This window comes from Mobula hypostoma, chromosome 4 (assembly GCF_963921235.1).
Source record: "Mobula hypostoma chromosome 4, sMobHyp1.1, whole genome shotgun sequence".
Lineage (NCBI taxonomy): Eukaryota > Metazoa > Chordata > Chondrichthyes > Myliobatiformes > Myliobatidae > Mobula > Mobula hypostoma.
The window spans coordinates 41,090,362-41,115,639 of NC_086100.1; the positions used below are offsets into that span (position 1 = coordinate 41,090,362).

The 25,278-nt window shown below is 41.8% G+C and overlaps 1 protein-coding gene across 2 annotated transcripts in view; it reads right to left on the reverse strand.

Annotated features, from left to right (window-relative positions):
* The window catches only part of LOC134345279 (chloride channel protein 2-like), a 556,059-nt gene that overhangs the window by 257,122 nt on the left and 273,659 nt on the right, over positions 1-25,278 (reverse strand). For both annotated transcript variants that reach the window (XM_063045696.1, XM_063045695.1), the window contains exon 5: positions 18,731-18,864. In XM_063045696.1, the coding sequence (XP_062901766.1) occupies positions 18,731-18,864 (134 nt within the window). The remainder of the gene's footprint in view (positions 1-18,730; positions 18,865-25,278) is intronic.

Consider the following 25,278-nt stretch of genomic DNA (forward strand, 5'->3'; position numbering starts at 1 on the left):
TGTAGCTGCTTCTACCACTTTCCCTGGTAGCACATCTCAGGCAAGTAAAATAACCCGTGTTGCACATCTCCACCTTCCACCGATGTCCCTCAGCATATGACATTTCTACCCTGGGAAAAAGACCGACTAGCTATCCAGTCTATGCCTCTCCAAATTTTATTTAGTGCTATCAGGTCACACATCTGCCTCGGACACTGCAGAGAAAACAACCCAAGTTTATCCAAGCAACACACATCAAAGTTGCTGGTGAACGCAGCAGGCCAGGCAGCATCTCTAGGAAGAGGTACAGTCGACGTCTCAGGCCGAGACCCTTCGTCAGGACTAACTGAAGGAAGAGTTAGTAAGAGATTTGAAAGTGGGAGGGGAAGGGGGAGATCCAAAATGATAGGAGAAGACAGGAGGAGGAGGGATGGATGGAGCCAAGAGCTGGACAGGTGATTGGCAAAAGGGATATGAGAGGATCATGGGACAGGAGGCCTAGGGAGAAAGAAAAGGGGGAGAGGGGGAAAACCCAGAGGATGGGCAAGGGGTATAGTGAGAGGGACAGAGGGAGAAAAAGGAGAGAGAGAGAGAAAGAATGTGTGTATATAAATAAATAACAGATGGGGGGGGGGGGCCTTAGCGGAAGTTAGAGAAGTCGATGTTCATGCCATCAGGTTGGAGGCTACCCAGACGGAATATAAGGTGTTATTCCTCCAACTTGAGTGTGGCTTCATCTTTACAGTAGAGGAGGCCGTGGATAGACATATCAGAATGGGAATGGGACGTGGAATTGAAATGTCTGGCCACTGGGAGATCCTGCTTTCTCTGGTGGACAGAGCGTAGGTGTTCAGTAAAACGATCTCCCAGTCTGCGTCAGGTCTTGCCAATATATAAAAGGCCACATCGGGAGCACCGGACGCAGTATTTATCACCCGTGTTTGCTTTTCCAAGTTTATCCATCTCCGTCTTATGGCTAACACATGCCAATCTCGCAAAGCTCCAGTGATCCTTTTCTGCACCCTCTCCAAAGCCTCCATACGGTGACCAGAACGGCACATCTCCATATGTGGCCCAGTCGGGGTTTTATACAGCTGCAACATAATGTCCCAGTTTTACTCTCAATGCCTCTGCTGAGAAAGGCAATCATGCCACTCAGCTTCCTGACAACCCTATCCACTTGTGTTGCCATTCAGGGAGTTATAGAATTTCACTTCAAGCTCCCTTAGTACATTGATGCTCCAAAGTGTCCTGCAATTTACTGTATACTCTTCTCCTGCATTGGCCTTTTCAAACTGTATTGCCCTCACTCTTGCCCAGATTCAACCTCAACCACCACTTATTTTCAGATGGAACACGGAACAGGCCCTTCCAGCCCACTGAGCCTCACCGCCCAGCCACCCACCTATGTAACAGCAGCCTAATCACTGGACAATTTACTATGACCAATTAGCCGACTAACCAGTAGGTCTTTGGACTGTGGGAAGAAACCCACATGGCTCACGTAGAAACTTCTTACAGATGGTACAGGGACTGAACTCTGAATTCCGGAACGCCCAAGCTGTATTAGCGTAGCACAAACACAAACGTCTAATTAATCTATTTCTCTATTCTCTACCCAAATGTCCAATTAATCTATATCGGGGTTTAAAACGAAATAAAAAAAGTCTGGAAGAACAGAGCTGGGTTCACATCCCTTTACTTCAGCAGTGGTCAAGGAATTGGCCAAAGTGCTCACAGGAAGCAGTTGCTCATTTAAATTCAAGGCTATCAGCCTTTATTTTAATAGTCATTCTATATTTAACCAGAGATGGCAGAGGGCCCTGGCCTTGGGAAACTCAGCAAATGATTGTATTCAACAAAGGCTGAATCCCCTTAGTATTTAACCTTATAGTACTACTTGTACAGCAGAGGCAGCCAGCTTCCTTCAAGAACAATCTACCAGCAACAGTCCCTCTCTCACAACCATTATCAGAGGTCAACTTCCCTCAAAAAGGAGCTCTCCTCTCCCACCACCCACATTAATTTAATTCTCCACTCCTCTCGCACTCTGACCTCTTTCTTTAGCCTCCTGCAGTGCTCGGATAAAGCCCAGGAAACATCATTACATTTTTCAGCCACGTAAGCTAATGCCCTCAGGATGTCATGCTGAATTCAACAATAAAAGATAACAAGTCTTTACAGTTTGCGCCAAAGCTCGCCAATTCTGATGAAGAACCTTCAGTCTAAAATATTAAATAAAATCAAAGCACTATTAATACTATAAATGGGAACCAAAAAACAGAAAATGCCAAAAGACTCAGCCACTTAGAGAGCATTTGTGGGAAATCCTAATGAAGAGTTTTGACCTGAAATGTTGACTTTTACTTATTCCACAGATTTTGAGCTACTGAGGTTCTATTGTCTATAATATTAACTTGTTTTTTTTTTGATGAATTTAGTAATTGGATATGAATGTAAGAGGTATGATTAGTAAATTGATGGAGTTGCGGATATCGGGGGAGATTATCCAAGGGTACAGCAAGATATGGATCAAATGTGGAACTGCGCAGAGCATTGGCAGATAGAATTTAATCCTGACGAATATGAATTCTGGGGAGTCAAACAGCAGTAGGATATATACAATAAAGAGCAGACTTCAAAAAAATATTGATGAACGCTGGTACCTCTGGGTCCAAGTCAAAGTTCCCTGAAAGTGGCTGCACGGTTGGAGAGGATGGTGAAGAAGGCATATGCTTGCTTTCATAGGATACGGGACAGAACGTAAAACTTGGACGGTTATGTTGTAACATTACAAAGCACTGGTTAGATCACATTTGGATTACTTTACGCTATAGAAAGATCATGGTTACAATGGAGAGTGCAGAGGAGACTCACCAGGATGTTGCCTGGATTGGAGGATATTGGTAAAGGAGAGGGATTAGATTGGTTGCATTTGTTTTCCTGGAGCAAAGGAGACAGAAGGATGACCTGACATTGGTAAATGTAATTAAAAAAAAGGCATGAAGGACTGGCTGGTGGTGCAATGACATCAGCGCCGAACCTGGGAGCTGAGGTCCCCGGGTTCGAAACCAGTCAGGTCCGCTCCTGAGTACGCTTTCCATCTGTACCTGGTTGACTGTCGAGATCGCAACTCGACCTCGTAAAATAAAAGGGGAAAAAAAACTGTGAAAATGTCTGTGTGAGAAGTTGCACGCCACACAGTCTCTCTCTCTCGCTCTCGTTCCGTGCCTTGTAAAAAGCCATGAAAAAGACATCATGATGGACGCGCACACACACAGACTTGCACGCACGCAGGCACACGCCAAAAAAAAAGGCATGGATAGGGTAGTAAATCTCAAAGACAAGAGATTTTGCAGATGCTGAAAATCCAGAACAAGAAAGGGTAGGATGGATAGTTAGCAAATTTTCACCATGCTCAGAATGTCAAAAACAAGAGGGCGTAGATTCATGGTGAGTGAAAGGAAAGAGTTTAAAAGACGGTTTGATGGGAATGCATTTTGTTAAATCATAAAAAGTGGCTGGTTGTATGTGTTACTCAGGAGAGAGGAGCACTCCCAGCTGCACCATACAGCCTTTCTTGTTCTTCTCATCCCTTTAATGGAACTTAAACAATCTCGTTTTCTAATATTTTCAGGTTCAGATGTAGGGTCATTGACCAGAAACTGTTTTTCCTCTTTACAAATACTGGATAACTTGGTTATTTCCAACAGTTTCTGCTTTTATTTCACACACAGTTACCCACTCTTACCCTAAGCCATCTCTACCTCATTAGTGCACCCCATTCACTGTCCCGCCCCACAAGGATCCCGCACCTTCCTGCACATCAAGAGATCTCATAGGCTGTCAACCCCTTCACAAGATCACAAGACAAAGGAGCAGAAGTAGACCATCTGGCCCATCGAGTCTGCTCCGCCGCTCCGCCACTCCACCATGAGCTAAACTATTCTCTCATCTAGTTCCAATTTCCAGCTTTTTTCCCAATATCCCTTGATACCCTGACTAATTAGATACCTATCAATCTCTTCCTTAAACACGCTCAATGATCGGGCCTCCACAGCTGTATGTGGCAACGAATTCCCTTCTTGTTACTTCCTTACTCAATGTATTGAAGTTGTGACATTGGGGCTGAGATTTCCATAAATGAGCATTATAGGGCACAAATACCACACTGTATTGCCCATCCCTCATGATCCCGCATTACCAACACATCTGAATGAAGGGTCTTGGCATCAGGAAGCAGCTATCCCATTGCCCAAGGTCTCCAGCACACCAAGCATCGTTACATTCTGCAGATTCCCAACCTTCCAACAGCACGCCCCTGCCCAGGAATCCGTCAAGACTAAAAGTGGTCACTGGCGGTCAGAAGCTGCTAAAACATTCTTTTGCTTTCTCAATACTACAATTAATTGCAGTACTGTCTATGTTTTATACACACAGCCAGAGACTGCTGAATGCAGTAACATGAGTAATACTGTACAATCATTCAAGTTGAGAATTATGTTCTCCTAAAGGGAAACCATGAGACCATAAGATCTAGAAGCAGAATCAGGACACCTGGCCCATCGAGTCTGCTCCGCCATTCCATCATGGATGATTTATTATCCCTCCCAACCCTATTCTCATGCCTTCTCTCTGTAACCTTTGACACCATGACTAATCCAGAGTTAATCAACTTCAGCTGTAAATAAACGTAATAATGTTGCTTCCACGGCCATCTATGCCAATGAACTGTACAGATTCACTACCCTCTGGCTGAAGAAATCACTCATCTCTGTTTTAAATCAACCTCCCTCTCTATTCTGAGGCTGTGCCCTCTGGTCTTAGACTCACCCACAATAAGAAAACATTTTCTCCATATCTACTATATCTAGGCTTTTCAATATTCAATAGGTTTGAATGAATATCCACCCCACTACAGGCCCAGAGCCATCAAATGCTCCTCATACATTAACCCTTTCATTCCTGGAATTGTTCTCATGAACCTCTGGACGTTCTCCAATGTCAGCACATCTTTTCTTAGGTAACTGCACACAATACGCAAAGGGTGGTCTGACCAATGCCTTATAGAGTCTCAGTACTATCACCTTGCTCTTAAATTCTAGTTCTTTAGAAATGAATGCTAACATTGCATTTGCCTTCCTTATCACTGACACAATCTGCAAGTTAAAATTTAGTGAATCACAAACAAGGCCTCCCAAGTTGCTTTACACCATTGATTTTTGAACTTTCTCCCCACTTAGAAAATAGTCTAAGCCTTTATTCCTTCTACCAAAGTACATGACCATACATTTCCTTATACTATATTCCACCTGCCCATTCTCCCAATCAGATTAAATTAAGTCCTTCTGCAGACTTCCTGCTTCCTCAACACAATGTACTCCTCCATCTATCTGCATATCATCTGCAAACCTGGTCACAAAGCTATCAATTCCAATGTAGCCTGAAAAGAAGTTTGTCCGCCATTACTACCTCTCCAACGTCATTTTCCAGTGGTCCACTATCCACTCTAGCCTTTCTTTAATTCTTTATATATCTGAAAAAGACAATACCTTTTTTAATACTTTTGGTGAGGTTACCTTCATATTTCATCTTTTCTTTCTGCACGTTTTTTTTAGTTGCCTTCTAGTGGTTTTTATAAGTTTCCTGATCCTCTAACTTCCCACAAATTTTTGCTCTATTATATGCTGTCACTTTTCCTTTTATGCTGTCTTTGACTTCCTTTGTCAGCCATGGTTGCCTCATCCTCCTTTTAGAATACTGGTTCATTTTTGGGATGTTCCTATCCTGCACCTTCCAAGTTGCCCTCAGAAACTCCAGCCATTGCTGTTCTGCTGTCATCCCTACTAGTGTCCCCTTCCAATCAACTTTGGCTTCCTCCTCTCTCATGCCTCTGTAATTCCGTTTACTCAACTGTCATACTGATACATCTGACTTTACCTGCTCCCTCTCAAACTGTAGGGTGAATTCCATCACATTATGATCACCGCCTCTCAAGATGTGAGTTAGGCATCTGGATAACATGACCTATCCATCGGAAATGGTGTAGTGAAGACGCTGTTCATGTTAACCTCTTCCAGTACGCTGGTGTTAGTGTATCTGTCCTTCCAGCTGATTCTCAAAATCTTTCATAAGGTCCTTTGGCGATATTGTTCCAGAGCTTTTAGGTACCTATTGTAGGTGGTCCATTATACAGTAAAGTAGGAAGGACAACTGCTCCATAGACCAGAAGTTTTATTTGGACCTGAACATCGCGATCTTCAAAGACTCTTTATCTTAAGCTTGCGTAGGCTCCACTAGCACTACTCAGGGGGAGGTTAATCCCCGAGTTAATGTCTGCTTTTGAGGAGAGAATGCTGCTTAGGCAGGGGAAGTGGTCTACATTTTGATGGGTGATATTGGCGTCTTTTATGGCGGGCTGGATAAATGGCTGGCTTGCCAGTGGCTGATACAGGACCTGTCTTTTTTTTATATTCAAAACAAGGCCCAGGGCTCTATATGCCTTGGCAAAGGCATTCATTATACATTAGGAGATTTTTCAGAGTCTGTTGTGATGGCGTTGTTACCCACATACTGAAGCTCCATGACAGTGGTGGCACTGACCTTGTTCCTGGCCTTGAATCAGTTGAGGTTGAAAAGCCTGCTGTCCATTCTATATCTGATTGGGACCTGTCAGAGAAGTCATGGGGGAGCCTCCCTCTATGAAAGAGGTCCATGATGCCACCAGGAACCGGAAAAGCAACAAAGCCACTGGTTCTGCCAGGATCCCAGCAGAGATCCGCAAGAAAGGTAGACCAGCACTCCTGCACCACATACAAGCCGTGCTCCTGAAGGTCTGGGAAAATAAACAATTATCTTCAGAGCTCAGGGATGCTCCAATAGTGACCATATACAAAAAGCGAGGCAATGCAGACTGTGGCAATTACATAGGTACATCCCTCCTGTCACCAGCAGGCACCTTGCCAACTGACTCGTTCCACTATCTGAAGTACTCCCTGAATCACAGTGCAGTTTCTACCCATCTAGAGGCACCGCAGACGTGATTTTCACAGCATGCCAATTACAGGAAAAAATGCTGCGAACAAAAGCAACCCTGGCACTTGGCTTTCATAGATTTGACAAAGGCAGTTCATACAGTCGACCACCAAGATCTCTGGCGTACACTATCAAGACATAACTACCCTGACAAGTACTAATGAATACTGAGGTTACTGGATGACTGCATGTCAGCCACAGTACGCAGCAACAGTGGTGATGAATCTGAACCCTTCACTGTCAAACAGGGCTACATCATTGCACCCACCCTATCTGCCATCTTTATCACTGACATTCTTCACCTCATTGGCCTGCCACAGGGAATCTCAGTCGTGAGTACTAAACATACAACCCAGGCAGAGGAGCTGAAGATTGAAAGTTGATTGATTTAGAGCTGTGAATCTTATGGACAGAACTTAAGAACCCAGCGGGATCGGGGAATCTGAGCATGACCTGGACATGAACATCCTCATTACATTCAAGCTGAATATTTTTCAAGTAGCAACAGGTGGTATCTGAGCTTGTTGGTGGAAATTTGTTGAAGGATGAAATCTCAGTACCAGAGCAACAAATTCAGGGAATTGAGCAGGAGAATGTTGAAAATAATAAAAAAAAGTACCCAATCAGCTATATAATTGGATTGAGCTACAACTGCAGCTGGGAATAGCACAGTGCTGGTGGGACCCTGCACTGAAGGGAAGTGTGTTGATACCTTTGTATAGTTTAGGCCAGACCCAAGCAATCAGTGCCAGCTGCGAGTGCAAACAATTATTTATCCAAGAGACAGATGGCACTTGAGCTGTGCCTAGCCACACAATGGTGTGTGTGTAGTGAGGGTAGCGCAGTGGGCTAAGCACATGACCTCAAGGTACACCTCTGCTGACTATCAGAAGGGAGGAGATGTTATTTCTGATCCGCACAGACTGAAGTCTCTTGGTGAGGAAGTCAAGGATCCAGTTGCAGAGAGAGGTACAGAGGCCCTGGGGTTGTGGAACTTGTTGGTTACTACTGAGGGCAGGATTTTGAACGCTGAGCTGCAATCAATAAACAGCAGCCTGATGTAGACATTACTATCTCTGAGGTAATCCAAGGCCGAGCGTACAGCCAGTGAGATTGCTCTGGTTTTGTGGCGATATGCAAATTACAGTGGGCATCATCATAAAGACTACAGATCCATGACCCATTCCTGGTGGCTTCCTTGTTTTTTTGGTTCAACTCTAAATTTCCTGATGTAGATTCCTAAATCACTTATCAGACATCTTTCTCCTTCCCACTACAAACGAAGGGTGTCTTTAGCGTCTCAGTTCTTTATGCTGGCATTCTTCTCAAAGTCCCCCCTGCACCTTCATATCCCCCGCTTCATTCTTTGGAACCCCATTTCTTTGAGCAATACTTTAACAAATTGTTCTTTGTCTTTACGTTTAGTACTTGGTTTATTTGGCTTCTGTGAAATGCATTGGAATGTTTTTCTACGGTAAAAATGCTCTAAATGCAAACAGTATTGAACTACATCCTGTACATAAGAAAATACCAAAGAACTGCTCTGGTTTTTAATTTAATAGCATTTCCGATATTTTCCAGAAAGATGGGCCAGCTTTTGTGTTTCTCGCCAAGCTTCATATGCTGTAGTGATTTTGACATGAGCATTAAAATACTTTAGCTTCTAAAGAAATATTGCAATAATTGATTGAGGAACTGTTCTGGCTCATTGACATTTGTATTGATGAACAATGGCAAGCAGATCAGTAGGAATGAAACCATCAAGCTAATAATAGCTCCAAACATCCATCATGCATCTCCGCAGCATCCAAAGTGATTTTATAAATAAGCATCAGCCGAGTACAAAGTAGTTTTAGCTTGCAACTGCAAACAGAGCACAGAAAATCCTTTAGTTTTGTGGAATAACAGGTCAATGGCAAATGCCATCTCTCTGGCCCTACATTACTGCTTAGAACACCTGGAGAATAAAGATCTGCAGCTGGATCTTCAACTTCCTCACAGACAGGACCCAGGCTGTAAAAATAGGGAACAAGCTCTCCTCTACAATCACTCTGAGCACCGATGCCCCACAAGGCTGTGTACTCAGCCCCCTGCTGTACTCACTGTACACCCATGATTCTGTAGCCAAGTTTCCATCAAACTCAATATATAAGTTTGCTGATGACACCACAATTGTAGGCCGTATCTCGGGTAATGATGATTTTGAGTACAGAGAGGAAACTAAGAACCTGGTGGCATGCCTATCCCTCAATGCCAGCAAGACGAAGGAATTGGTTGTTGACTTCAGAAGGAGTAGCAGACCGCACGACCCCATTTACATCGGTGGTGCGCAAGTGGAACAGGTCAAAAGCTTTAAGTTCCTCGGGGTCAATATCACAAATGACCTGACTTGGTCCAACCAAGCAGAGTTCACTGCCAAGAAGGCCCACCAGCACCTTTACTTCCTGAGGAAGCTAAGGAAATTTGGCCTGTCCCCTAAAACCCTCACTAGTTTTTATAGATGCACTGTAGAAAGCATTCTTCTAGGGTGCATCACTACCTGGTATGGAAGTTGTCCTGTCCAAGACCGGAGGAAGCTGCAGAAGATCGTGAACACAGCCCAGCACACCACACAAACCAATCTTCTGTTCTTGGACTCATTTTACACCGCACGCTGTCAGAGCAGTGCTGCCAGGATAATCAAGGACATGACCCACCCAGCCAACACACTTTTCGTCCCTCTTCCCTCTGGGAGAAGGCTCAGGAGCTTGAAGACTCATATGGCCAGATTTGGGAACAGCATCTTTCCAACTGTAATAAGACTGCTGAACGGATTCTGACCCGGATCTGGGCCATAACCTCCAAATATCTGGACCTGCCTCTCAGTTTTTTTGCACTACCTTACTTTCCCTTTTCTAGTTTCTATTTATGATTTATAATTTAAATGTTTATTATTTACTATCGATTTGTACTCCAGGGAGCACGAAGAGCAGAATCAAATATTGCAGTGATGATTGTACGCTCTAGTATCAATTGTTTGGTGACAATAAAGTATAAAGTATGAATAACATTTATAATAGTGGCATCTCAAAACTGCAGGTTTGGGCTGAAATTAAAACACTACACATTCCTTAAAACTGCCACAATCCAGATATTGGAATTCACAAAATCCTCGTGATGAGTCAACATCTAAGCTTATTGTTTGCTAACTTTTGGACTAATCATGAATTTTTAATCTGTGAAAGTTTCTTTCATGTCACCTTGTGGTATAGGACAGAATATTAAAAAGAAGGCAGCTGGAAAAATAGGTGACCATATATATGGATGCATGTTTGAAGATTCTTTGAAGATCAAGAATTAAGGATCAACTTGATTCACTATATGCAATTACACATATTAGGAATTTATTGTGGTGTGTTGGCCAGGGTGCAACACGCAAAACAACTTTCAACAATTATAAAAAATAAAGAACAATATAAAGTTAGAGATTAAAATATAGATATGAAATAAAATGTGCACAAATGGATAGATACCAGCATGTCTTTGCAGTATAAAAAGCAGTTTAAAGTGTTTACAGTGCAGTGCAATAACGAGGGTAAGAGAGGAGGTGGGGGGCTAACTAGAATGGCTGATGTACTTTATATTGATTTTATATTGATCATTCTAACTTTGGTTACGACCTAACAAGCCTAATCCAAGAGATACGTTCCTACAAATATCTACCTGAACAAACCCTCAAGGTTAGGGCAGCATATAGCACTGGTAAGCACTAATCTCGCTGTTCCAAGGTCTTGCTACCTCAATTTACGTATTAGATAATTTACTCTCCTTGATATTAAACACTAATTTAGAAAACAGTGAGTCATTTGTTATTTGAAAAACTGACGGATATTTAACAGGCACCACCAGTTCCTGACTCTATTTTACACAACATCAAATGGTTGCAGGCTGTCAGTACTGACATAATCATTTCAAATACAGTGAATTCTGGTTAACTGGACCATCGGCTAATCTGCCTTCTTTGTAATTGTATCAATGTTAGGCCCAGAATAGATCTTGAGAGATGTTGACACCCAAGACCATGAAATTGCTCATCCTTTCCAATTCTGATCCCTCAATGAGCAGTGGTGTGTGTTCCCTCATCTTACACTTCGTGAAGTCCACAATCAGTTCCTTGGTCTTACTGACGCTGAGTACAAGCTTTTTGCTGCAACACTACTCAAGTAGCCGATATATTTTATTTCTGTACATCCTCTTGTCACCATCTGAAATTCTGCCAAACAATAGTTGTATCATCAGCAAATTTATAGATGCGATTTGAGCTATGCTTAGCCACACAGTCATGAGTGTAGACAAAGAGTAGAGCAGTGGGCTAGGCACACATCCCTAACGTGCACCAGTGTTGAGTGTCAGCGAAGTGGAGATGTCATTTCTGATCTACATAGATTGTGGTTTTCCAGGTAGGAAGTCAAGGATCCAGTTGCAGAGCGAGGTACAGAGGCCCAGGTTGTGGAGATTATCAATCAAAACTGTAAGAATGATTGTGTTAAACACTGAACAGTAGTCAATAAACAGCATCCTGACATCAGTATTTGTACTATCCAGTTAATCCACGGCTACGTGAAGAGCCAATGAAATCACATCTGCAATAGACCTATTGTGGTGATAGGCAAATTGCAGTGGGTCCAGGTCCTTGCTGAGACAGGAGTTAATTCTAACCATAACCAACCTGTCAATGCAACTGCTACAATGAAAGTGAAGATTTGGAGGATGCAATTGATGAAAGCATTGTATGAAGGCAGTCCACTATGTGCCTGCGCTAATTTTGTTCATTTACATGCCAGATGAATTCCTTCATCTTTAACTATTAGGAACTAATAGTTTTATAGTACTGTAGACGTATTGGTAGTGTTCTCACTTGTTCTGTATTTCATTTAAATGAATAAATTGTTACTCAGTTAAACAGTAGTTTATCTTTTTTATACCTTTAAATGATTACCATGAAACTTCAGCTAATTGGGGCAGCCGTTTAATTGGGCCAAAACGTACAGGTCCTAATGTGTTCCAATTAACTGGAATCCACTGTACTGCCATGGTCAGCGAAAGGTCTCAAAGGAAAACTAAACATATTGAAATATAAAGTGCAATAAAATTGTTAGAATGCAGCTTATTAAGAGTTTCTGCATATGTTGTTTACTTATATCAAAAGCTATAAATGGCTTTGTAATTTCTGAATGGTGTTGATTCAGAGAGCCATTAATAAGTGCAACCACACAATCTCATATCACAGAGACAGGTTGTGCAAACAATGTATTTGGCTGTAAAATTAAAACCATTCTTTCATTATTTGATTGACTGATAATAATTTCCAACACTTTTCTATCAAGTTGAAATATTATACAGAATTCCTGTCTCCAGAACGTAATAAATTTTCTAAGCCATCGTAGGGGCTCCTTAGTTTCATCAGGCAGGATTCACCCAAACTGTTAAGAGTTAAGTTTGCTGTGTATGTTACGTGTTATGTTGTACATTATTATGTGCTGGGTTTTTTTTCTGATATATATATACAATGTTGCCATTTGTTTGCGGGGTAAATAAAGTGTACGTTAGAAATAATTACACTCGTGTCGATTTTTGTCGACATTCTTACACCATTAAATAAGTTATAGCTGAATCAGTTACGTTAGTGAGGAGTAAACTGCTGGTAAATTTAATCACTGAAGCAATGCCGTGTCCTTATTAGTAGACTAAATATAGCTTTATTATTGCTAATTTCTCAGAAATCCAATGCTCCAAATACAAATCTTGCAACGCCTGTGCTGGTGGCAGAAATTCTCAGTGCTAAATGGCTGCTGAGTAGCCATATATTTACACAAATATTCCAACATGTAAGGCAGGTAGTAAATAATCTAAACCCAAAGCAATTTTATAACACCAAAGAGCCATTCATTATGGGAATTTGGCTGAATTTTACACTCTATTTTGCAGCCAAAACTTGATAAACTGAGAAAGGAATTCTGGGATTGTGAGGTGTGACTAACCAGGGTCTGTTTGTCTCACTGCATGCCGAGCATAAATTTGTGAGTGTTCAGCTGAGCCCTGCTGTTGATTGCTTTGCTACGTCATTACTGAGCCTAGCTTTCCTGAGTATTATTTAAGGTATCTTGCATAGCTCAAGGCCAACCAAGACCTCCTAAAGGGAACATCTACTGTGCCTGTAGTAGGTGTTGGAAATCATTCTGAAAGTGATGATAACACACTGCAAGCAGAGCACAATGCTTGACAGAGAAAGCTCCACAGTTTTCTGCCAGAGCATGGGAGATCATCGTCCACAAGTTGGAATGATGTTTGTTTGTCGGGGTCTGAGGATCCTGTCCAGAAACCTAAATCAGATAAATAAAAGGAGAGGAGAAAAATGCATCTCCTCCTTCCCTTTCTCCAATGGTCCACTCTCCTCTCCTATCAGATTCCTCCTTCTCCAGTCCTTTATCTTCCCAACCCACCTGGCTTCCCCTATCACCTTCTAGCTATCCTCCTTCCTCCTCTCTTCCCCTGCCCCACTTTTTTATTCTCACTTCTCCTCCTTCTTTTTCAGTCCTGAAGTAGGATCGTGGCTCAAAACATCGACTGTTCCTTCATTTCCATCGATGTTGCCTGATCTGCTGAGTTCCTCCAGCGCACCAGGTATACCGTTTCCTCTTCACTTGTTTTCTGTAGATGTGTCCTGCGCATGCCCAGTAAGAGGAGATTCGGCCAAAAACCCGCTTTAATGTGGACGGAGGTACTTTCAAAAACGCCTGGTGTGGACGCCTATCGTTTTTACGTGAGACTGGCATTTTCAAAATTATCTGGTCTAGTGTAGATGTAGCCTCAGTTTGTGAAAAAGCAGATGCTAATCACTGCACCAGCTTTAATTTTGCTCAAGGTGTAGTACAAGACAATGGGTTGTTTTAGACAAGCTTACTTTAAACTGCTTAGTTCAAGGAAGCTTGCGGATAATTTAGATGGACATTTAGCACATCATTAACTGTTGTGGTTTTAAGTTGGGAAGTTTATGCACTCAAGGAAATTAGCTTTACATCATTTACAGCATTAATTGTGAACTGTGAACATTAAGCTGAGGTCTATGTCTCCAAAAGAGGCTTTTAGACCATCTGTTAAAAGGATGTCTGAGGAAATACATGCATCTGAAGTCATCCAAGTGGAGAAGAAAATGGTATAAACGTAAAGAGCAGTTCAATCTTATTAAGAATGGGGTAAGGAACATCAAGAAATAAGAAAGAAACATAGAATGAATGAGAACCCATTCCTCCAGCTTCACTTTCTACGACGGACAACTTGCTTATCTGCAACTATTTGATACTTCTTTTTAGTTTAAAGGAATTCTACCTATGTTTTGGACAATAAAAGAGGACTGAGTGTTCTCATAATCTAAATCATTTGTGCTTTGTGCTTAATGCTTTGTGTTTAAGAAATGTATTATGATTTGCAAATGTTTAAGATATAAATCCTCTGTGAGTTTTAAATGTGTTTTAAGAGTGTTGCTTCGATTTAAACGTGTATCATTAAAAATAAGTGAATTGTGTTTTCATCTATTTTGTTGGCTATAAGTATCTTCTCCTTGACAGGGTGAGGTGACCCCCCCACTTAAATAGTGGATATTGGCAGCTAAACTCGCAGTGGAGAATAAACAGTGAAGTAAACTAGTCTTTGAAGATTTGTTAGTTATAGTATAATCTCCTGTTAACAAGGCTGCTCGCGGCTATTTCTATCTGATACGGCTCAAGGACTTCATTTGACTTTAGAACTTTGTGGTCAGCAAACCCAATACCATCACATCGTTAGCATCCAAAGATCTATCAATTTCTGTCTCAAATACACTAAACTATGAGTATGGCTCGGCATCATAGTTGAAATGGACAAGGTGAGAGAAAGAAAGCTGTTTCTGTGCTGTGTGTTTCTATGATTCTGACTAAGCCTCCAAGCACATTGTGTAATACTCATTAACATTGCTTCTCTTGGCAGACAAGATGCCACACAACTTGTAGCAGCAACAAATCAGCAAGGGTCAGGTCAGCTGCCTCACCTTATCCCACTCCAGAGTGCATGCCATACATGGAGCGTCTAAGAAAGAGCCAACAGCTAGAGGCAAGTGCAAGATCACTGGAAGACTATAGTTCAACTCTTCCTAATCCTCCTTCTTCCCTCCCTTTATTTTAGAAGCTGTTCTGGTTTTTGTAATTTAAACATAAGAAAACATGCTAAACAATCTATTTAGAAGATCAGTAGTTACTTGAAAAACAGGCCCACATTAAGTTTAACTACTTTCTCTTGTTCAATCTGAAAGAATTGGGGTTAATGTCTTTTGTGATTTGACTGAGAAACCCAAGATTTGACCTTGGATTTCCCCCAGCATTTCCTGTGCAGCAATGTTGCTCAAGATGGATTAGGAACATGGCCTTACTGAGGCTGCACAGTGCTTTCAGCTGAGCACCAATCATAGCCCGATGCTTTTCTGGTATCATCTGTTAAATGGTAAAGGTGCTCCTCTCTCCATGACCTTGCAAAATTAAAGTGTATATTGGATATCCATCTCTTTCCATTTGCTCTCCCCCTTCCTCGCTGTTTCAGACTGTGTCAACAATACCATCTGCTTTTCCAATGCAGGGTGCCCTAATCTCTTTTCTATCCCCATTACATTCCTTCATTCATAGGACCCATATATGGTGGATGGTATTCAGGTAAATTATCTCATCGTTACCCATGCATACATGCAGCTTGGCAAAAACAAAAAGATGAGGGACATCCAGAAGGATCGATGAAATCTCCAGAAATCAGGAAAAGGCACTGCCCATCCATGGCCCTGATTCTTGAGGTTATTGGTGATCCATCCCTGCTCCTGGGTCACTGCCTTTTCAGGTCTCTGTAATCTCCACCCTGCATTTCTGTTTCACATTGGCCGAAGCTGCAGCCCGTCCTTTCCCTTTCAGCTCCACACCTGCCTTCTCCCTTTAAGGTCCAACTGAGCCACACCCAAAGACTCCAAATTGGCCTGAGCTTCTGCCAGCCGTTTACCTCCCAGGTCTGCCTACACTGCACCGTGCCAACACCCTTTCAAATCCGCTCGTGCTCCCTCCTGCCGGATCGGCTCCCAGTTTAGCATTTCCCCTCTGGAGCGTCCTCCCGTCTGGTGTGGCAGGGTGATGAGCAGACTTGGCTCAAAACTCTGCACCTCTTCACCTTGCACGGCCACCGTGCTCTCCTTGTGGCTAATTATTGTTGTGCCTTTGGTGCTTAGTTTCCCTCCACTCTGTGCGTTCCTGGATTGGCCTCCACGGACTGCCTGAGTTCATCCTCTCATGTTCATTATCAGTAAGAGTTAACAGAGTTGAGTATGCCGGAATATTCCAACAGCTCAGTCCCAAAGTTAAAACAAAATTTCTAGACAATATTGTAACACCATCGGGGGAAAGACATTAAAGTTACAAATAAACACGATAAACTTTGCAAATTCTGGAAATCCAAAACAACGTGCAAAATGGTGGAGGAACCCAACAGGTCAGGCAGCATCTACAGGAATGAATAAGCAGTCAATGTTTCAGGCCGAGACCCTTCTTCAGTACTGGAAATGAAGGGGGAAAGATGTCAGAATAAAAAGGTGGGGGAGGGGAAGGAGGTTAGCTAGAAGGTGATAGGTGAAGCCAGGTGGTTGGAAAAAGCAAAGGATTGGAAAGAAAGGAATCAGATGGGAGAGGAGAGTGGACCATAGGGGAAAGGGAAGGAGGAGGATTACACATGTCTAGGAGTTATGTTCTAAACAGTGCAGCGATAGTAAGAAACTGCAGTAGCAATGAGGCACAATGAATATAAAATACATCTGCAATAATTTTCATTACTGATAATATGCCTTTTTCCAGAGATTTATCCATTTTACGTGGTGATTGGCTGTCCTGCTACAGAGAGGATGTTAGAACCATCAGGTTAGTTGCATGGATGCCTGATTGAAAGGTAACGAGCTTTATTGGACAGAGGGAAGCTTTAGCATCAAATGTCATTGACTAACTCAACACATACAAGTGCTAGTCAGCCACACTGAACACCAAACCCCTGGGAAAGACATTTGCACTGCAACTTTCAACAATTAGCATCAACTCCATTTTAGTGACAGGATGAAACTGCAGCATGTTCAGACAGAGCCGATTTGAAATAGCAAACAGGACTTGTGCAGTGCTCAGTCCCTAGAACTATCCACGCCTTTATGCTGGACTAGACAGTGTCTACATTGTGTTCAGGAAAGCTCCCATGATAGCCTAAATTTTTCTGGCACCATTTGTAAAATGGTCAGTAGAGTGCAGCCACCCCCTATTCCAATTTCAATTTCTATATGGGAGCAATTTTGTAGCAGTTTTCACAAAGCCATTAAAAGTCCACAAGAACTCGAGCTTCAAAGTAACAGAAGCAAATCACAAATCAACTGAGAAACTCTACCAGTATAATCCTTCTTCCACTTTTCATTTCTTCCACTCTTCCATTTCAACACTGCCTAGGTTTAGCTTTAAAACAGCTATGAATGAAATTGTTGAGAAATTTTATATTGTAGGGGGGCTATAGATTTCCACTTTATTTAAAAGGAGTTCGAGATACTCCTAGGATACTCTAAGACCTCAGGACATAAAGACATAGGAGCACATTCAGCCCATCAAGTCCACTCTGCCATTTCATCATGGCTGATCCCAAATCTTGTTCAACCCCATACACCTGCCCTCTCAGCATATCTCTTGATGCCCCACCAATCAGGAATCTATCAACTTCCGCTGTAAATATATCCACAGACTTGGCCTCCACAGCAGTTTGTGGCAGAAGATTCCTCAGACTCGCCACTCTTTGGCTAAAAAAATTTCCTCCTTACCTCTGTTCTAAAAAGCCATCCCAAATTTTGAGGCTGTGCCCTCTAGTTCTGCACACCCCACTAGAGGAAACATCCCCTCCACAGCCACCTTATCTAGCCGTCTCAACATTCAATAGGTGTCAATGAGACTCCCCCCGCATTCTTCTAAACTCAGTGAGTACAGGCCCAAAGCTGCTGAACGCTTCTCATGTTAACCCCTTCATTCCTGGAATCATCCTCCTGCACCTTCTCTGAACTCTCTCCAATGAGAGCAACATCCTTTCTGAGATAAGGGGCCCAAAACTATTGACATAACTCCAAATGCAGCCAGACTGGTGTCTTATAAAGCCTCAGCATTATCTTCTTGTTTCTATATTCTACTCCCCTTGAACTAAATGCCAACGTTGCATTTTCCTTCTTTACCACAGACTCATCCTGTGAATTAACCTTTTGGGAGTCTTGCACCAGGATTCCTAAGTCCCTTTGCACCTCTGATCTTTGAATCTTCTCCCCATTTAGATAATAGTCTGCACTGTTGTTCCTTTTACCAAAATGCATTAACATACATTTCCAAACACTATATTCCATCTGACACTTTTTTTTTACTAATCTTCCAATTTGTCCCAGTCCTGCTGCAATCACATTGCTTCCTCAGCACTACCTACCCCTCCACCTATCTTTATATCATCCGCAAACTTTGCCACAAAGCCATCAATTCCACTATCGAAATCATTGACAGAGTAGCAATCCCAATGTTGGCCCCTGATTTTATTTTAGCTGCTTGAATCATTTATTTTGTCAAAAAGAGAAAAGTCCCAGAACGTGACTAGTTATTTTCAAAACTCTTACCTCTTTCCCTAATGGCATTCCACTTCCTAATGCACAAGTTAAGCCAATCACTTTTGCTACGAAAGTTTTGAAGGTGAGGTATTCTTTTAACACCACTCCACGTAGGATCGTCTTCATCTCTGGTATCCCAGAACCTGTGAGAAAAGAACACACATTTTGTGTTCAGATAGGACCCAGAAGAATGGTTTGTATTTTAATCAATAATGAATATATATTAAAAGTACGAGTAAATAAAACAATGCTTACTACAACAGATGACTACCATTGATAATGTTGACTTTAAATAGTATTAGTACAAACATTATTGCTTCAGGCCATGAAGAAGGACCAAAAGAATGCAAACCCCATATGCTTACAAATGACCTAACGGTTCCCCACAGTAACAAGACATGATGCAGCACATGACAATGCTCACGACATTATTTGATCTGAATTCTGTATTTATCTGCTCCATCTCTTTGCCCCATTTTAGAGTTCAGTCTAAACAATTACAACAAGTTTCATAACCAGGATAAACAGTCCTTCTGCATAAATTTTTATGGGATCAGAGCCTGACTTAATATTCCTCTTCTTAAACAAGTCCACATTTAGTCTGTTATCAACATTTTCTGCTGTAACTGAAAACAAGTGAATCTTGCATGACTGAAAGGGGAAGTGGGCTCAGGATTAATACCATTTTGGAGGAGGAGGGGGGCAATCCCAAAACATGCTTTGCTATTTAGCAAGATAATGTCTGATCCATGTAACCTCAGCTATGCATACCAACTGTTTACAACCTTGCTTATCAATCACTTAGCAACCTTTCGTGTGAAAATTCAGTGCTTTCCTACTTTAATTATTGTCATTGTAGGGTCATGGAAACCTATGCATAGAACTCCAAAATAAATAACGATTATTGCAATCCAGTCCATAACATTTAAAGTTGGTAATGGTTGTTTCGTTAATTGTTACTCTGTTAACTTCAGTGACTAGAGAACATTCAGTTCCCGCATGCTAAGAGCATTCAAATGCACGATTCCATTTTGACCAGAGTGTTGTTAATACAAAATCTCATCAAGAGGTAGCTTAGCAAAAGGCTTCCTGACAGCAGTGAGAGCTTTGTGAGTTCACGAATTGGTTTATAATCCACCTTTTACGCATGGAATTGACAATGAGGTTTACATGTAAAATGACAGAATGCACCTGGCTGACATAATTTCTTTTCTATTCATCGAAAGCAAGGTGATAAAATGTTTGATGTAAAGATCAAAACTTATTAAGCTCAACATTATTACTATTGCAAAGAAAACACCCAAGAAACCAAAAACTTGCAGATTCAAGGAGGAGAAATGCAACATTGGCATTACCCTCCACTACCACCACCCCCGACCCCCAATCACTCCCATACCATCATCACCATCAGCCATAGAAAGTGTGTAACATTGAGATTTTGGACAAGTGTTTAAAACTGATTTGTTTATGTGATGTGGTTATAGAAGTTGTTGGTGATATTGTCATTTATAGTCCTTTCCTTATATCATAACTGATGAAACAGTATGAAGTCAATCACATAAGTATTTCTGGAGCTACATATATAAGCTGTGCCTATTCTATCTCTAAACATCACAGTGAACCAGACCACATTTTAGTACATTCTGATAGATTCAGCATCACCGCTGATGGAGAATTACTTTTTTTTCCCCAATTTCAGTATTTAGTTCATCACCCAAGCTTGGATACCACATCTGCCAGGGTCTATTCAAATCTCGTAGGAGGCATTGGTGACTAGCCTATTAGATCAGCTACTATTTTATATCCAAGCATTCATTCCCTAACACAAACACAAGAGATTCTGCAGATGCTGGAAATCTAGAGTAACACATACAAAATGCAGGAGGAACTCAGCAGGTCAGAGAGCATTTATGGAAATTAATAAACAACCCCACCCCCCCCAGCCACCTGGCTTCACCGATCACCTCTGGCTCGTACTCCTCCCCCTCCACCCACCTTCTTACTCTGCCTTCTTCCCCCTTCCTTTCCAGTCCTAGTGCGGGGACTAAGCCCGAAATGTTGACTGTTCATTCCTCTCCATGGACCTGCTGATTTCCTCCAGCAATTTGCATGATTCCCTAACACAATTTAAGATTTTAAAGATGCAGGCCCCACAAAACCAACAAAGTTGAAGTCCAGCATCCAGCTCTTCGAGAGACACACATTAACCATCCTGACTACTGTGTCAGTATTTAAATATTAACTGACGTGTGAAACATCATGTATTTGTAGCCACCAAATCTTTACATTTGTCCAACAAATCAATATGATGAATACTTGACAACATTCAGATAATCTAGCTGCAAGCTAAATGTCTGAACTCCAGCATTTTGCTTTTTCTAAAATGTATTGCAATGTAGGGGCCGTTAATGGCTGATAATTATTTATAAAGTCTGCTCTCATTCTTGTGAAATAATGTTTTTGCAAAGCAAAAAAAAGGCCATAGTGGATACACGAGTTATCGAAGACCAACGCTTAAAAGCTGTTTGTAAATACTTCGAACAATGGGAGTCAGAATTACAGGAGTAGGGCACAAGCAAGTCTAAAGCCCAGACAGAATACAACATGAGACTATTTTGTCACACCACAAGATCCAGTACTGTACAGGCAAGAGTTACAATCAGTAGAGATATAGATACTCAATACATATTGAAAGGTAGGATTTTAAAATTGTTTTGGGCTTTTTAAGTTACTTCTTAAAATAAAACTTTGTAAATAACGATGGTACTATTCCCAATAAGTGAAGGCGATGGAGTAACTGTTCTGCCAAGAAAGTCCGGTACCTAGTCTGCCACAAGAGGTGGGCCAATTTCATGCATGCAAGTTGTAATTGTCCATTGTTCACTGCATTTTTATCTGGAGAAATTATTTTGTTGTATTTTGGTGATGTTGCAGTAGTTAGTCCCATATGCCAGCATTTGGCCTGTAACATTTTAAACCTCTCCAATCCATGTACCTGTCCAAATAATATTTTAAGATTTATTATTGTAGATGCTTCCAACACTCCCTCTGCAGTAGATTCCACTTACATGCCACCCTTTATGTAAAAAAAAAATGCCCCTCAAGTTCTTATTAAACCTTTCCCCTCTCAGTATAAATCTATGCCTTCTAGTTCTCGATGCCCTAACCCTGGGAAAAATACTGAGTTAATTCTCCCGACACATGTCCCTCATGATTTCAGTTACCTCTATAAGATCACATCTCTGTCTCCTATGCTCTAAGGAATAAAGTCCAAACCTGTCCAGCTTCTTTCTACAGCTTAGTCGCTCAAGTCCTGGCAACATCTTTGTAAATCTTTCCTGCATTTTTCTGATTTAATAAACCTTTCCAATAGCGGAGCAACCAAAACTGAACACAATACTCCAACTACATCCTCACCAGTAACTTCACCATCACCTCCTAACTTTTGACTTATGAAGGGCAGAATGCCAAAGTCCTGCTTCACCACCCTATCTATCTGTGACTCTTCTTTTAGTGAGCAATATACTTATACTGTACTGCAAGGTCCCTCTGTTCTACAAAACACCCCAGAGTCCTGCCACTCACTGTGAAAGTCCGGCCTGGACTTGACTTTCCAAAAAGCAACCCTTGTCATTTATCCGAATTAAACTTCATTTACCATTCCTCAGCCCACTTACTCAGCTCAACAAAAACCCTTTGTAATTTTTAATATCCTTCTTCATTGTCTGCAATACCATAGATTTTAGGTATCATCTGTGAACCACGCCTTATATATTCTTACCCAAATCACCGACATAGTTTTGATCATAACTTATTATTTATTGCTTAAATACTCTGTTTTTTGATCTATTTGTGCTTCCTGAGTTCTTTGCCTTGCCTTCAACTCATTGGTTGATAATATGTTGTCAATGGGCACCCAATTATAAAAAAGTCTAATAATTCCTCATTTCTTATTAAATACCCACACAAAAACATGAACAAATTTTGAGAATATTTCCTCAAAAATTAAAGATTTTCATAGATTCAAACCTTCTACAGATTCTTGAACCTTGTTTTGAGTTGATTCCTTGTTAATTTACACATAGGTCTCAGATTTAAGGGTATTCTGAAAAACAGATCTTGGTGCTGGAAATTTAGCAAAGCACAAGCCAAAATATGGAATATAGACAGATGATTACAGATAAGAGTATTTAGATTTACCAGTTCAGCTTTCTAGGAGTGCCAATCTTGCCATGCTTACACTACAGGACAGATAACACATCAAGGTATATTATGCAATGTTGTTTCATTGCACTGGAAGCACGAATAGACCTTGTCCCTCAAGTCTGCATAACAATTTAGTATTCTGATATCTCTTTATTGCATTCATGCTTTTGAGTTGATTGGCATATGCACATGTAGCCCCCCAGCCACCCTCAGGGTCGCTCGGCTCGCTGTCGTCGAGGGAAACAGCCCTTGGCCCCGCCAAACTGGGTAATTAGTTTGTGTGGATGCTGTGTGATGTACCCCACCCCACCCAAATAACAGACAATACACCAGATACGATTAAATGATTTACAGTTGATAGATACTACATGAACTATATAATTAATAGAGAAAATATAAAAGGAAAATAAAAGGCGCCACACTTATCAAAGTTCAGTCTCTTTGTGCACAAACAGTTGGAGCTCAGGACCCTTCTTCTTCCCCTGCGACCCCTCGGATCACCTCAACTGGCCGCCTGGGACCAACAACGGTGGTCGACCAGATGCTCCACACGAGTCCGTCTCCATCTCCTCGCCGAGCGCCCTCCTCGGGGTCCGACCCCGTTAGCAGACATCACAGCACTTGGTCCATCCTCTGTCTCTCTCTCCCGCCTTCTCCCCCAAAACCCTGCGCATACAATTTCTTACAGATATACCAAAAACATAACAACTATCCCAATTGGTTCATAACATCTTCTTATCAGTAATGTGATTCCACAAACTGCTAGTGGGAGGACTTCCTCAGCATTTAACATAACAAAGAAGCATTCCCAAGTATAACATAACAAAGAAGCCATTTTAATTAGCCTACGCAATAACATAAGAGACGAAACCCCCTTACACACACATAGGCACATGTTAGAGGTTATGGGGAAAAGTGAGGATAATAGATTTGAGGGGAAAATAAATTGGCCATGATCGAGTGACAAAGCAGACGCAATGGGGCTGAATGGCCTAATTTTGTTCCTCTATCTTATGGCCTAAGTACATTGAAAATGTTACTTCCAGCAGCATTTCAGGCACATAGCATCATATAAGAGGCATTCACGGAAAAAAAACTTAAACACAATTTTTACAAGGAAGAACACAATCAGTACAAAAAATACAAAGTCCACTTTTGTACAGTGATCGTAGTGTTGCTAAATCCCAGTGATTAGGGTTGTGTCAGTTAGACGAAGAACCAAATGGCTTAGATAGCTGTTCTTAATCCTGCCTAAATTCCTAAACAAGCTCAATACAGGTGTTCCCCGCTTTTCGAATGTTCGCTTTATGAAACCTCACTGTTACGAAAGACCTACATTAGTTCCCTGTTTTCGCTAACAGAAGGTGTTTTCACTGTTACGAAAAAGCAGCGCGCAAAAAAAAAAGCCGCGCAATAAAAGGCAGCGCGCGCCCCGAGCAGCCGGTCTCCCCCGGATTCAGAACGGCATTCTCGCCGGCATTGCTTAAACACGTGCCTGTGAGCAGCCGTTAGCAAGATGGGTTCTAAGGTATCGGAAAAGCCTAAAAGAGCTCGTAAGGGTGTTACACTTAGCGTAAAACTAGACATAATTAAGCGTTTTGATCGTGGTGAACGAAGTAAGGACAAAGTGAGTTTGGCTTGTGGAAGTTGACGGAGATGATGTTGAAGAGGTTTTGGCATCCCATGACCAAGAACTGATAGATGAAGAGCTGATGCAATTGGAAGAGGAAAGAATAACAATCGAAACTGAATGCAGTAGCGAACGGACCGAAAGTGAAGTCGTCCAGGAACTAAACGTGAAGCAACTGCGTGAGCTTTTCACTGCAATGATAAAGTACGACTTTAATTTTGAAAGGGTACGTCGGTTTAGGGCATATTTGCAAGATGGTTTGAGTGCTTACAAAGAACTGTATGACAGAAAAATGCGCGAGGCTAGCAGTCAAGCATACTGTCGTTTTTCAAGCCTTCCACATCAGCCACAGCAGACGACGAACCTTGACCTTCGCCATCAAGGCAGGCAGACATAGAAGAAGATGAGCTGCCTACCCTAATAGAAACAGACCATGATGAGATGACACCCCAGTGTCCCACCACTCCAATCCCCGGGCTGCGGACAGATACCGATTCGCGGAGAATGCAGCGGTGGCCGGGAGGCACACAGCACATCTTTAAGAAAAAAGCTGAAATAAACATGATAATTAATTAGGTTCCACTCGGTACATAATTGTCAGCCCAGATCAGAGGTTACGCAATCGGCAATCACCTCTGATCTGGGCCGACAATTACGTGCCGGGCGGCACCTAATTAATTAGCTCGTTTATTTCAGCTTTTTTCTTAAAGATGTGCTGGGT